This window comes from Camelus dromedarius, chromosome 21 (assembly GCF_036321535.1).
Source record: "Camelus dromedarius isolate mCamDro1 chromosome 21, mCamDro1.pat, whole genome shotgun sequence".
Lineage (NCBI taxonomy): Eukaryota > Metazoa > Chordata > Mammalia > Artiodactyla > Camelidae > Camelus > Camelus dromedarius.
This window is the reverse complement of record NC_087456.1, coordinates 18,066,204-18,080,719: the sequence shown is the minus strand read 5'-3', so window position 1 is coordinate 18,080,719 and position 14,516 is coordinate 18,066,204. Positions and strand designations below refer to the sequence as shown.

The window sequence follows — 14,516 nt, the reverse complement described above, 5'->3', positions numbered from 1 at the left end:
ATTCTTAAAGCTGTGGTGCCTTGCATCTGGTCTGTTATGAAGGCAAAGATTGGTCAGTTAACAGCAATTTAAGTTCCTTTGAGTAACAGTTTTAATTGTTTTAAAGCAAATCATTGGTATCAGATAGGGCAGTTTATCTGTTACAGACACATTCAAAATCCCAGACATAATTCATAAATTAAGTAGTATAAATAATATAGATTTTTCCTGGTTCCAGAATCTGAACTTAAAATCGGATGAGACAAGGGCAGCTAATTCCTCAGTTATGTGCCAAAAAATCCAATGTTCAGAAGCAAAAACTGGAGTAGAAAGGTAGCAGAAACCCCTTAGATAAACTAGGTATTAAACGATGCCTTAGATAATTGCTCTGTGTAATTTGTTAGTTTATGCATTAACTGTTACTGCACCATTAAGACAGCATCTATTTTTTTGTCGAATGTGGTACAAACTGCTATTTTAAATAGCTAATCAAACAGTATTTAGAAAATTAATGTCATTTATTTTTAAGGTCTTTCCTTTCATTGTTTGCTTTAATTTATTGAAGGTTCTGCTCTGCTCTCTGTAACATTCAGAATGAAAAGAATAAGAAAACCTTCAACAGCAAGACCACATGAGAACAAATCACTTCCTCACCACAGTGAACAGAAGAAGGGAAACTCCTTGATTTAGGAATAAGAATGTCCTCACTCACAGATTTAATTAAATAACTAAATGTTAATAAAGGTTAACATTTGCTTACTTAGGAAGCGATACATTCCCCATGCTCATTTTCCAAATAAGAAACTTAAAAATCGTAAGGATTCAGGAAATAATCTCCAAGACAATGCATTTTACAAACTCTAGCCAGGAAGAAGTCATCCCACCTTCTTCTCTTTTTTGTAAAAGTAATGCTATTCATTGTCCTTCCATGTATTTGAAGCCAGGAAGTAAAGATCTCCCCAAATTTAGAGAATAAAATCCCTTTTCTAACAGTTCCTCTTAGAATGGGCTCCAAATTGCAAAATAAAAAATACAGCATACATCTCTTCTCCGTATTTATATCTTCTGTATTTACATCAGAAGTGAATTTTAATTTAGGAAGCACAGTAACTTGTATTTTAAGAACAAATTAGCCTCATTAGCTAGTGCAAAATGCTGCTTCTCCAGCTATCATTTTGAGATTTTTTAAAAATTAGATTCATCCTTCCTTTGCCTTCAGAAGCCAATCATCAGACAAAGTGACAGCCTCCAGCTACGCATAGAGAATATGGTAGATCAACTGTTGCTTTCGGTCACTGCCTTTGCACGTACCGGAGCACCCCGAAGGGTGGAAAAGATAAGCCATCTGCCACAAGCACTTATACAGGGAGTATACTAAAACTAAATTTAAAAACGATCACCTCTGAGTGGAACTTTGCAGAGAAACAGGCATCCGGGGAGATTTCTGGGGTTCTGACAGATGAACAGTTCCACTTAATTCTTCAGTGTTGAAGGGTCATGGCCAGGGTAAATCTAATAGCTTTGGAATGAAAAGTATGATAACAATGTAAGTCATATTTTTCCAGCCCTGGCCCTCCTTTTACTCTCCTAAAAAAGATATTTTAATAATATCATAGCTGTTATTCCCAGGAAGCTTTCCTTCTTGTAAATGTCAGTCCTGCATTTTTGAACTACAGTATATACATTCATGCTAGTTACCCTTTAGAAATTCTTAACTCATAGGTAAAAATCAGGAAAATACCCTTAAGTTTAAATGCTCCATTCTTGTTTTCTTTTAAGCCAAATCACCCAGTCCATTTTTCTCATAAATCAGCCTGTTGCTTGTTGATCACTGCTGTTGCTTTATGCTGATTTCCCTCTAGTTCCTCTATATCTGTCTGCTCCCAGGATACACAGACCTGAATGCAATATTCCAGGTATGTTTCTGCCAAATGCACTAAATTACTCCACCTCTCCCTCATGATGTGAAGTCTCTACACATACAGCCCCAAATCACATTAGCTTCTCTGGCATATTGCAAACACGTCTAATTTGTTGTCCACTCTCTCTCGGTCTCTCTGGCATTACTGCTTTCTGGATATTTCCCTCTTGCTGCTTACTTTTATAGCTTGTTTTTTCCCTCCAAAGCACTGGGGCTGCACCTATCTGCCTTAATTCTCATTTTGTTTGATCTTTTCCATATTTTTAACCTCAGAAACCCTGTGTAGCATTTTTCTTTATTCCCTGGTGTTTCCAGTGCTTCTTGATTTAATTTCATCTGTAAATCTAATTAACATGCTGTTTACTACATTTTTTTTCCAGGTTACAAATGGACATGCTCAGAAAAAAACAGTACTAGCAGGAATTCCCTTCCCAGCCCTCTCCTACTGGGAGAGCCTCAGAAAGTGCAATTAACTTTCTCCAGCTCAGGGACGGCTGCTTCAGTCACTTTGCACCATTTTGATGGACAGCTGGGTCTCTCCCCTAATCAGCCAATTTGGAACTAGAACAATTACAAAAGACAGCAATTACTGAATGCAGTCTGTTATTGTAAAGATGGAGGTTGAGAGGAGGAAAAGGAAAGAAGAAATGGCCCGAGTTTAGAGTCAGATGATTAAAAAAAATAGATCTCAGCTCTATTATGGGAGGAGACCTAATCAGCAGGACTCTGAAAAGCAAAGACTCTCCTAGGTTCAAGGAGGTGAAAATGCAGACCGCAGACCTGGTTATTTTTTTAAACACCTTTATTGCGGTATTATTCCTGTACAGTAAACTACACATATTTCAGATGTACAATTAGATAAATTTTGATACACAGTGAAACCATCACCACAATCAAGATAGATAACATCTCCATTACTGCCAAAGAGGTGAAAATTTCAAATTCCTAGTTTATTCGTTCCTACCCCCTCTACCCCTTGGTAACCATAAGTTTTTTTTCTATGTCTGTGAGTCTGTTTCTGTTTTATAGATAAGTTCATTTGTGTCCTTTTTTTTAAGATTCCACATACAAGTGATATCATATGGTATTTTTCTTTCTTTTTATGGCTTACTTCACTTAGAATGACAATCTCCAGGTATATCCACGTGGCTGCAAATGGCATTATTTTATTCTTTTTTATGGCAGAGTGGTATTCTATTATACACACACACACACACACACACACACACACACTCACTCACACACAGCTTCTTTATTCAGTCATCTGTTGATGGACATTTGGGTTGTTTCCATGTCTTAGCTATTGTAAATAGTGCTGCTGTGAACACTGGGGTGCATGTGTCTTTTTAAATTATATTTTCCTCCAGATATATGCCCAGGAGTGGGATTGCTGGATCGTATGGTAAGTCTATTTTTAGTTTTTTAAGGAACCTCCATACTATCCTCCATAGTGGCTGCACCGATCAGACCAGGTTTTCCAGCAAGCCTCCAGCTCATCTCCTGGTCTTCTAGTAAACAAAGTCCGATGATTGGTGCTCATTTTTGTTGTTCTTAAAGATTCCAAGAGTTTCTTACAGTTATGCTCTGATATTTAAACAATTACTCTTAAGTTCTTTCCTTACATCTTTGATTATTTTTGTTATAATTTAAATATATTTCACTTTTCAAAATGTGGATATAAAGACTGGCCAGATCTTTTTTACAATGATTATAAACCACAGAGCTTTGAAGAGATAGTCTGGCAGGGTGTCTTCTTTGGGCTCAGTAATTCTCGATTCTTGAAATTTCCCTAATTTTACTTTAGCAATTGTCTCAAAAGCACAATATACCTTCTCCATAACCAGTGAAAAGACCCCAAAATAGGATACTAATCAATGAGAAAGTACTATTTCTCACCTTTAATGGTCATAGTCTTATAAAAACATCATAAGAAAAAAAAAGTGTCTCTATTTAAATATGAAATTAATTGGAATGGTTTCTAATTTAAATGTTTTTTTTTTTCTAATTGAGTCAGTGGAAGAACTCATGTCAAAAACTAGTGAAGCTTAATAAAGACATTTTTCCTGATATAGGTTGGATATTCACCAGGAAAAAAGAAGGAAATGAACTAAAACAAAATGGGTTGAAGGTTGAGGGGGAAGATACCTCACTAGAAGATCTCATGAATATTGGACAAAAGTGTTGTAACTTATTCCTCTCCAACTTTTTTCTGTTCTCATAAAAGAAAGAAAAGGAAGAGGAAACCACATAAAATCCGGCTTCCTGTGAGTGAAAAAAGGAGGAAAAGGGTTTTAGATGGGAGATGCCCATGAGAGATGGGAATTATGAAGGTAATCAAATGTTCACTGTCAGGTTAACAGAAAACAGATCGTGGAAGTTTCTGACACCAAAACTTATGGGACCCCTGAAGCTGGTAGAGCTCAAACTGGAAGCTTCCACAACACTTGGCACAGGCCTGGACTTCAGAGTAACTGTAGCTCCACAGGTGAAAGTAAGTTAAATATTTTCTCTCTAGAGCAGAATGCAGTAAGTCCAAATTGGATTTAGTAGTGATCCTAATTACTGGCTTTGTCCTTTATTGGTTGTGTGGCCCTGCTTAAGACATTTGATCTCTCTCCATCCATATCAGCTTTCTTCTCTGTTCAAATATCCTCCCCTACAGGGTTGTAGTAATGATCAAATGAAATAGAGGAAGTAAAACCTCAAACTTTGTACAGAACTAAGATGTTTTCTTAATTAAGGTTTCACAAAAACTAGAATGTTTTATTGTTTAAGAGTGTTTATAGTTACTATTTTATATTCATTAGTTCTAGACCAGTGATATCAACACTTTCATTTTCAAGCAGACCAAGAAATTGAAAATAATGAATAATTTTAAAACATTTGAAATGTTTGTTAAATACATGATTGTATATAACTCCGATTGTATTTATTCTGTAACAATCTATTAAAAACAATCAAATTTAGTATGCAGTTTTTCATAGGCTTTCAATCTGAATGCTGGTATTTTGGAATATTCTCTCATTTAAGTACTTCTAAATATTTTGCTATATTTCCATTTATTCCATTTCTTTCTCAATGATGTGAGAAAAAAAAGCAAGTCATGTAATATCTACCACATTGGAGTTATCAAATATTTGACAATCACAATGATAAATTTCCAAACAATAGGATAGTTAAATTAACTTAGTCATCAGCATTCCTGAAACAACTGGATCTATCGACTAGTTAAATATAAATGAACAGTTGACCCACTTTGGTTGCAAAGATGACTGAAATTAACCAGACTACAAATATGTACTCTGATTACTGCAATTGCTAACTGATCGGTGATCTAATCTATTAGTTAATCTGGAAATGGCCTGTGCATTTGGATGCACAAAGCATATTATAATTTAGATTTAGCCTCCAACAATGTATAGGCTAGTAAAACACATGTAAAGCTATGGAAAAATTCTGTGTGTGTGTGTGTGTACATGGAAGGTTGATATAACAGTTCTCTAATAAGTGAGTATCAAAGAATTTTTGTTAACAATTGAAGGACTCTCCGGAAATTATACAAAGATAATGATATATCCATATGTGAAAAGAAGCTTGGGAATAGATTAATATCGTCTTAAGAATCAAGAGCACATACACTTGAACTCACAGATCAGTCTTAGCATCACTAAAAGAGGGAAAACAAGATATTATATGCCCCATAACATGATGCAATAGGAAGTAATGACACAGCGCCAACTATGAAATGCTCCCAAAATTCTAACCTGAGTCCGATCAAGCCTAGAGCTCTAAACACAGGTTTACAGGAAACACTGGGATAGAAGATACCGTGGTCAGACTCACAATGTAAGACATTCTAAGGACAAATGACCTGGTTTATCCCACTAATCAGTGAAATGGAAAGGAGAGAATGAAATAAACTTAAAAGATATAATTAGGACCTTGTTTGGATCCTGATTCAAGCAAACTACATAAACACACCCTCGAGATAGCAGGGGACTCTGAAGATAGATTAGGAATTAGATGATATTGAAGAAATAGTTATTTTTGGTCATTGCATTTATAAAATTGCCCTTATTTGCTAGGAATGAATATTGACATATTTTAAGGTGAAATAACATTTTGAATTTTCTTTAAAATACTCCAGGAAAGGGAGAGTGGGAAAGTGTGTGAGTGGATGGTGGGGAAAAGATGAAACAAAATTGGCAAAATGTTAATCATCATTAAGTCTCGGTAATGGAAACCTGAGAACTCAGTATTCTAGTCTATTTATTTCTTCTGTATGGTTTAAATTTTCTCATATGAAAATATTTTTAAAAAAGTAAATGTATCTAGGCTTCAATTAATTATTAATTTACATAACAGAATGATAGATACTAGTACAATAGTTTTGGAGAATAGGTTATAGCTTATGTCTTGATTGCCTTGCAAGTTCTGAACCACAAATCACAAAAAATAAGCTCACTTCTAAACTGTAATGAAACAATAGCCTAACAGTCTCCATGGAGACCTACTTTTGTTTCCCCCTTCAAAAAAATTCCACCTAATTTGTACCTGCCTCTCTGTCTCTCTTTTCCCGCTTCTAACAGACCAACAGGAGTGGGTCATGTTATAGTTATGTCATTGCATCCGGATCGTCAGCACACAGCCTCTTGGGTTGGGGCTAGGAAGGGAAAGCACGCTCTTCTCACAAGCAAGCTTGGTGTGGACTCAACGCACAAGTTGATGCTCATGACGCCAAAGAAGAACTGAGGCTGGGGTCTAGTTAGGGACTTGTAGCTGAGGCATCAGGAGACTGCAGGGAGGTGGAAGCAGATGATGTCCTAATAGAAAATGTCCTCGCTTCTTGACACTAATATATCATTTTCCCTTGAATTTTTGTTTAACATTTACAAATGGTTTTATTTCCGATGGCTATGCTGTATTTTTGTTCACCACTTCTCCAGCGTAACAGATATTTTTTAAGCCTAGGGAAAAGATATATCCCAGGTTGCCATGTGCAGAGAAAAGAAGCTGCCCTGGGGACAGCGGAGAGGCAGAATGTGGAGCAACTGTTTGAAGGGTGGAATGAAAGCACATCCTGATGTCTTGGAGCCAGAGAAGGAAAAGGATATTTACATAAGATGAGACGCCAATAAATTGGAAAGTTCAATGTGCTTAGAAATAGATAGTGGCTGGGACAATGCTAGAGGAATCACATTGCTGCAGCAGATTGCATCTTTCATGTTTAATTTTCATTTAATTCCTGAGGAAGGCAGAGGCTCAAAGGATGACTCACTCTCATCCTCATCTTTCAGAGAAACTTTTGCCGACCCATCAAATGTCAAGGCTTGGAAATACCCCTATTTGTTACTTCCCTAACAAATTTCCAATGAAATGAAAATAAACTGATCGGTTTTTTTTAAGGCATTTGTTGATTAGAAGTAATGTTCATCTGAGTTTCAGCCACAAAACGGTATTTCAGAACAAGTGAAAAGGTACAGGATGGACATTTCCAGCCTGTTCATTGAAACCGATTCATCTGTTAATCATTTTTGTGCCTGGAGAGAACAGGAAGCCCTCTATGTCCCCTTCTATCTCTTAGTTGCTCTATGTCACAAAAGTACTGTTAACAAATTAAGGTATTTTATCTGTTTTAAGCAGAAGTCATCTCAGTCAAAAAATGAACTAAAGTTAAGTGATAGAATCAAAGTTCTGAATAATAAGAATAGTTTAATTAGGTTCAGGATGAGGTTAGAACAGAGTAGAAGTAAAGGAGAACTTGAAATCAAATATTTAAATAACACTAAACAGTTTTTTTTAATTAAATATAGGGACAATATGCAGAGCCATCTGGAAACAAAAACAGCATGTTTTTAATGGTCAAGAACTTGACATACAGTGAGAAATAATTAACCCTTATTGTAGTGGTTTCCCCAAAGTCTCAAAACACATATAAGACATTCACTGCATTGCATTGATCATGAATAGAAGCTGATTTATTTTGCTGATTTTAGTTCAAGATAAATTGGAAATCCTAAAGAATTTTGGATTTACTTGGGGACATAGAGTAGATGACATCCAACTAATCTTTCTCATCTACAATTTCCCTTGGGGAGAAGTTGACTAAAATGTGTGTGTCAAGTTTGAGGCTTGAAGGAGAACCAAGACCTGATTACTTTGTTTCTTCCTACTAGAAAATTATTCATTAAAGTGGAGGGTAATTATTGATTTTTTTTAGAAGTTCTCAATATTGATATTTCTGAGACCATAAATTCATTTATTCAACAAGAATTTATCAAGCATCTATTGGGTTTAAGAGACTATGCATATAGATTTGAGAGCCCACTTCTTAAACCTTTGTTTTTATTATTTTATAGTTAGGTGATAGTTTTGGCTTTCCTATAATATGAACAGAATTTTTTTACAAAAAAAAAAATTAGAAGAAAACAGTGATTTCCAGCCACTAACAAACAAGTTGCTTCCAACTTTTTTCTGATATTAAATGTCTTTGCCCAAAAGATTATACTATATTGTATTTTTAATTTGAGCCCAAATTATAGCATTTTAGATGAAATTAGAGCCAAATCCCATTGGTATTTGAAAGTGGCAATATCATGATTTCTCCATATTATATATTCCAGCATTTTTTTCTTATCCCAACCTGTTCTGTAGACAGGTTTCCAATTCTGTATCATGTCCTCAAGTGTGATTCTGCAGGAAATTTCATATAATTGGGAAATATTCACCATATTTCAGAAACAAATAGCCCTCTAATTTGACAACAAATTTTGGTTTAAATGCAAAGTGTATTTTTATTTCCAAGAATCTGACCTTTAGTTCCCACAAAACTCCCATGAAGAAATTCCATTCATAAATTTTATCTATATCAGAACAAAAATATCTAATTGGCTCTTCTATGAAATCTGTATTTATCAATTATGGCTTTCTCGGGGAAATTCTAATTTGCAAAAATGCTCTATATTCCAAGCTTTAACAGTTGGAGGTGGATGTCCTTAAGGATGGAGGGGGAAAAAGTTCTTTTTTAAATGGCACATTTACTAATTATAAAATGCTCTTATCTCCCCGCAGCCAAAGCCAAAATGAACATGTGCCTTGTACTAAGAGATCCCAGGACTGTCACAACTTGTGCCAGCTGTTGAGGTTATGACACCTGAGCCAGCATCGCCAGCTCTGCCCACTGTCATCTGTTCCAACTGTTCCATCTGCACTGTTTGTACCAATTCTCCCATTTCTGCATCTGTACCTTCTGCAGAAATGTTTCCAACAATGCCAGCTGTGTCATTGGTGCCAAATATGCCAGATGTTCTATTTGTCCACCCTGGGCCAAATCAATGCAGTTTTGTGCTCATTAGTTTTAGCTGGTAGATTCCTATTTTACAATTTTTGATACGTATTTAGATTGAATCCAGGCAAAAGTCTCCCTTACAACAATTTTACATCAATCTATCCATCTTTTGCCACCACCACTTTTTTATCTAGTGACATTAAAGTCAGTCCATGTTGTCTTGATCGTAGTAAACCAGTCTGCGATAACCAGTTCAGCATGCATTGTGGTAGGGCATTTCACACAATGTAAAACTCTATAGAAGCCAATATTGCAAAAGCCATGGAACACAACAGTAAATTGGCAAAGTAATTAAAAAAGAATAAACTTTGTTCTGATAAACAAATTGAGGATGCTCAAAAATCAATATGTCAAGCCGATTAGAGTAATCTATGGCATAATGTTCTATTAGGCTGCCTGTTTATTGGTCTTTTAATTGACAGAGTTACACATGCAAATTAATGTGTTTGTCATATGCTCCCATTTTCTGGGTTCTGCTCTGCAGAGTATTAACCAAGGGTGCACACGGGTGGTTGGGCCAGACCTACTGCTCTTGCTCCTTCCTGGTAGAGCTAGGAAAACTCGGGCCTGTCTCTGGCCAGAAGCTAGCTTCTCTTTCCTCTCTCAAAGGTCAATTCTACCAGTGCCAACAGAAACCATTCTATGTATAAGAATGCTCCCTCAGCTTCAAAGTTGGGGGGGGGTAGTATTTTCATATTCACAACCTTATTATTCCACATCACCACAAACCAAAAAGTAGTTTTTCTCTTTTCTTAATTCAGGAAAGCTTTTTTTTTTTTCCTTAAGGAGCACTAACACTTAATTCCTGAATTTTAACCCAAGTTCTTTCCTCTCAAGTCATTTTCCAGTGTGGAGGATGAACCTAGAGTTTATCATTTGTAACGGATGCTTTACCAGGAATGTGCGGTCCAGAGGACAGGATGCTACCTCTTGTTTACTCAGCCTGGATTATTGAACTTGCCCTTTCCAATGATGAAATTTGCATCTGTTCACTGTGCTTGAAAGTGTTAATGATGGAGTTCTTGATAATGGGTAAGATGTCAGTTCACGATTACATCCAGGGAAGATTTGCATTCAGTCTATATATGGGACAAGGTATAATGAGGAAATGTCCCAGTAGCTTTATTACATTTTCAAAATCTGTACAGAAAAAAATAAGTTTCCACAGTGAATCACGAAATCACCCTAAAACAAAAGAACTCTCTAGGTCTTGGGCTGAAAATTCTAGGGTCTTCATTTCTTCCCCAACTAAGGTCTGTATGATGAGGCTGCAGCCCCACATGGACAACAGTCTCAGTTCATGCCAGTGTTCTTGCATTTGTCGAACACCCTACACTCCATTCCATGACATATCTCTCTTCTGGGGTCAGTGATTTTTCCTCAGTATTCCAAGTCCTTTATTCTCCTACCCAAATTTTATCTGTTTCTAATCTTTTCACTCTGTACCTTTTCCTAATCTTCTCTGAACATGGGAAGAAGGTTGAATAAATATCAGTTCATTAAAATGGTGGTTTTCTATCAAAATATGCCCAGTTCCCAGGTTGGGGGATCCAGCCTGAGTCCGCTGATCTTACTTCTAGAAGTGCCGCAAACTTTTTGATTCTAATTTCCTACGTTACTAGATGCCAGGAGGGAACATCCTTAATTAGGTTTAAAATAGTTTTATGATTCGTTGGGAGTGCACCCTGTACCTTCCCAGAACATTTTAATTAATACCACTTCTGCTCCCTGCTGACAAAGACATTTCCGAGGGTGCTTTGGCCTGACAAATTTACCACCTTCATTGATGTGAGTCATTTGAATACTTGGAGGAATCCATAAACTTCATGGTTTCATGTAGAAGAGACAGCTGAGTGTTAGACGTGCCAGGTAGACCTATACAGCTGAGAATATCCTTCACCATCTATCTGGCCTCTTTTACGTAAGTTCTTTTTTTTTTATTATTGAAATACAGTCAGTTTATAATGTCATGCCAATTTCTGGTACACAGCATAATCTTTCAGTCATACATATTCATACATATATTCCTTTTCATATTCTTTTTCATTATAGGTTACTACAAGTTGTTGAATATAGTTCCCTCTGCTATGCAATAGAAACTTGTTGTTTATCAATTTTATATACAGTAGTTAGTGTCTGCAAATCTTAAACTCCCAGTTTATCCCTTCACACCCCCTCTCTCCCTGGCAACCATAAGTTTGTTTTCTATGTCTTTGAGTCTGTTTTGTTTTGTAGATTAAGTTCATTAGTGTCTTCTTTTTTGTTTTTTTTAGATTCCACATACGAGTGATATACAGTATTTATCTTTCTCTTTCTGGCATACTTCACTTAGAATAACAATTTCCAAGTCCATCCGTGTTGCTGCAAATGGCATTATTTTATTCTTTTTTATGGCTGAGTGGTATTCCATTGTATAAATATACTATAGCTTCTTTATCCAGTCATCTGTCGAAGGATATTTAGGTTGTTTCCATGTCTTGCCTATTGTAAATAGTGCTGCTATGAATATTGGGGTGCATGTATCTTTTTGAATTAGAGTTCCCTCCAGATACATGACCAGGAGTAGCACTGGGGGAACAAATGGCAAGTCTATTTTTAGTTTTTTGAGAAATCTCCATACTGTTTTTCATAATGGCTGCACCAAACTACATGCCCAACAGTGTAGGAGGGTTCCCTTTTCTCCACACCCTCTCCAGCATTTATTGTTTGTGAGCTTTTTAATGATGGCCATTCTGACCGGTGTGAGGTGGTACCTCATGTAGTTTTGATTTGTGCTTCTCTGATAATTAGCAATATTGAACATCTTTTCATGTGCCTACTGGCTTCTGTATGTCTTCACTGGAGAAATGTCTCTTTAGGTCTTCTGTCCATTTTTTGGTCAGGTTGTCTGAGTTTTTTGTTTTTGAGTTGTATGAGCTGTTTGTAAATTCTGAAAGTTAATCTCTTGTCAGTCCTGTTATTTGCAAATATTTTCTCTGATTCTATAGGTTGTCTTTTTGTTTTGTTTATGGTTTTCTTTGCTGTGCAAAATCTTTTAAGTTTGATTAAGTTTCATTTGTTTATTTTTGCTTTTACTTCTATTGCTCTGGGAGACTAACCTGGGAAAACATTGTTATGATTTATGTCAGAGAATGTTTTGCCTATGTTGTTTCTAGGTATCCTGTCTTATGTTTAAGTCTTAATCCATTTTCAGTTTATTTTTGTATATGGTATTAGAGTAAGTTCTAATTTCATTTTTACATGTAGCTGTCTGATTTTCCCAGCACCACATATTGAAGAGACTGTCTTTTCTCCATTGCATATTCTTGCCTCCTTTTTCAAAGATGAATTGACTGTAGTTGTGTGGCTTTGTTCCTGGGCTCTCAATTCTGTTCCATTGATCCATATGTCATTTTTTGTGCCAATACCATGCTGTTTTGACTACTGTATCTCTGTAGTATTGTCTGAAGTCTGGGAGGGTTATTCCTCCAGTTTTGTTCTTTTTCTTCAGTATTGCTTTGGCAATTCTGGATCTTTTGTGATTCCATATAAATTTTAGGATGATTTGTTTTGTTTCTATGAAAAATGTCCTGGGTAATTTGATTGCTTTGGGTAGTGTGGTCATTTTAACAATATTAATTCTTCCAATTCAAGAACATGGGATATCTTTTGATTTCTTTAAGTCATCTTTAATTTCCTTTATCAATGTTTTATAGTTTTCCATGTATAAGTCTTTCACCTCCTTTGTCAGTTTTATTCCTAAGTATTTTTTTTAATGAAATTTTAAAAGGGAATATTTTTTTAACTTTCCTTATCTGATATTTCATTGTTAGTGTAAAGAAATGCAACCGATTTCTGTATATTCATCTTGCTACCTTGCTGAATTCATTTATCAGCTCTAGTAGTTTTTGTACAGAGTCTTTATGGTTTTTTATATATACTATCATGTCATCTGCATGTAATGGCAATTTTATCTCTTCCCTTCCAATTTGGATACCTGTTACTTCTTTTTCTTGTCTGATTGCTGTGGCTAGGACTTCCAACACTATGTTGAATAGAGGTGATGAGAGTGGGCATCCTTATGTTCTTCAAGATTTTAGCAGAAAGGCTTTCAACTTTTCACCATTGAGGGTTGGCTGTGGGTTTGTCATAAAGAGTTTTTATGATGTTGAGATATGTTTCCTCTGTACCCACTTTGGCAAGAGTTTTTATCATGAATGGATGCTGAATTTTTAAAATGCCTTTTCTGCATCTATTGAGATTATCATGTGGTTTTTGTCTTTCCTTTTGTTGATGTGGTATATCCATTGATTGATTTACATACGTTGAGCCATCCTTGTTACCCTGGGAAGAACTCAACTTCTTTGTGATGTATGATCTTTTTTATGTGTTTGATTCAATTTGCTAATATTTTGTTGAGAATCGTTGCATCTATATTCATCAAAGATATTGGCCTGTAATTTTCTTTGTTGGTAGTGTCTTTGTTTGGTTTTGGTAGCAGAGTAATGGTGGCTTCATAGAATAAGTTTGGGAGTGTTCCTTCCTCTTCAGTCTTTTGGAAGACTTTGAGAAGATCGTTATGAGTTCTTTGTATGTTTAATAGAATACCCCTAGTGAAGCTATCTAGTCCTGAACTTTTGTTTGCAAGGAGTTTTCTTTATTACAGATTCTATTTCACTTCGCAGTGAGTGGTTTGTTCACATTATCTATTTCTTATTGATTCACTTTTGGTGAACTATATGTTTCTAGAAACTTGTCCATTTCTTCTAGGTTGTCCAATTTGTTGGCATATAATTGTTCATAGTATTCTCTTATGGTTTTTGTACTTCTGTGGAGTTGGTTGTAATCTCTCCACTTTCATTTCTTATTTTGTTTGTTTGAGTTTTCTCTCTTTTCTTCTTGGTGAGCCTAGCCAAAGGTTTGTTGATTTTGTTTACTCTTTCAAAAAATCAGCTCTTGGTTTTATTGACTTTTTTCTAAATCTCCATTTTATTTATTTCCTCCCTGATCTTTATTATTTCTTTCCTTCTGCTAACATTAGGTTTTGTTTGTTCTTTTTCTAATTATTTAGGTGGTAGGTTAGGTTGTTTATTTGAGATTTTTCTGGTTTTTTGAGGAAGGCCTGTTTCGCTATGAACCTCCCTCTTAGAACTGCTTTTGCTGCATCCCATAGATTTTGTGTGGTTGTGTTTTCATTGTCATTTATCTCAAGGTATTTTTTAATTTCCTCTTTGACTTCATCATTGACCCATTTCTTTTTCAGTAGCATATTGTTTAGTCTCCATGCAA

The 14,516-nt window shown here is 35.7% G+C and overlaps 1 protein-coding gene across 2 annotated transcripts in view; it reads right to left on the bottom strand.

Moving 5' to 3' along the window:
• Positions 1–14,516, bottom strand: part of LOC105099334 (uncharacterized) — a 109,552-nt gene that overhangs the window by 14,516 nt on the left and 80,520 nt on the right. The window contains exon 4 of one of the 2 annotated variants that reach the window (XM_064477241.1): positions 1,230–1,498. The exons of the other annotated variant lie outside the window; for it this stretch is intronic. Coding sequence (XP_064333311.1) covers positions 1,492–1,498 — 7 coding nt within the window. The 3' untranslated portion in view covers positions 1,230–1,491. Of the gene's footprint in view, positions 1–1,229; positions 1,499–14,516 lie in introns of those variants that run through there. 2 annotated transcript variants of the gene reach the window in all.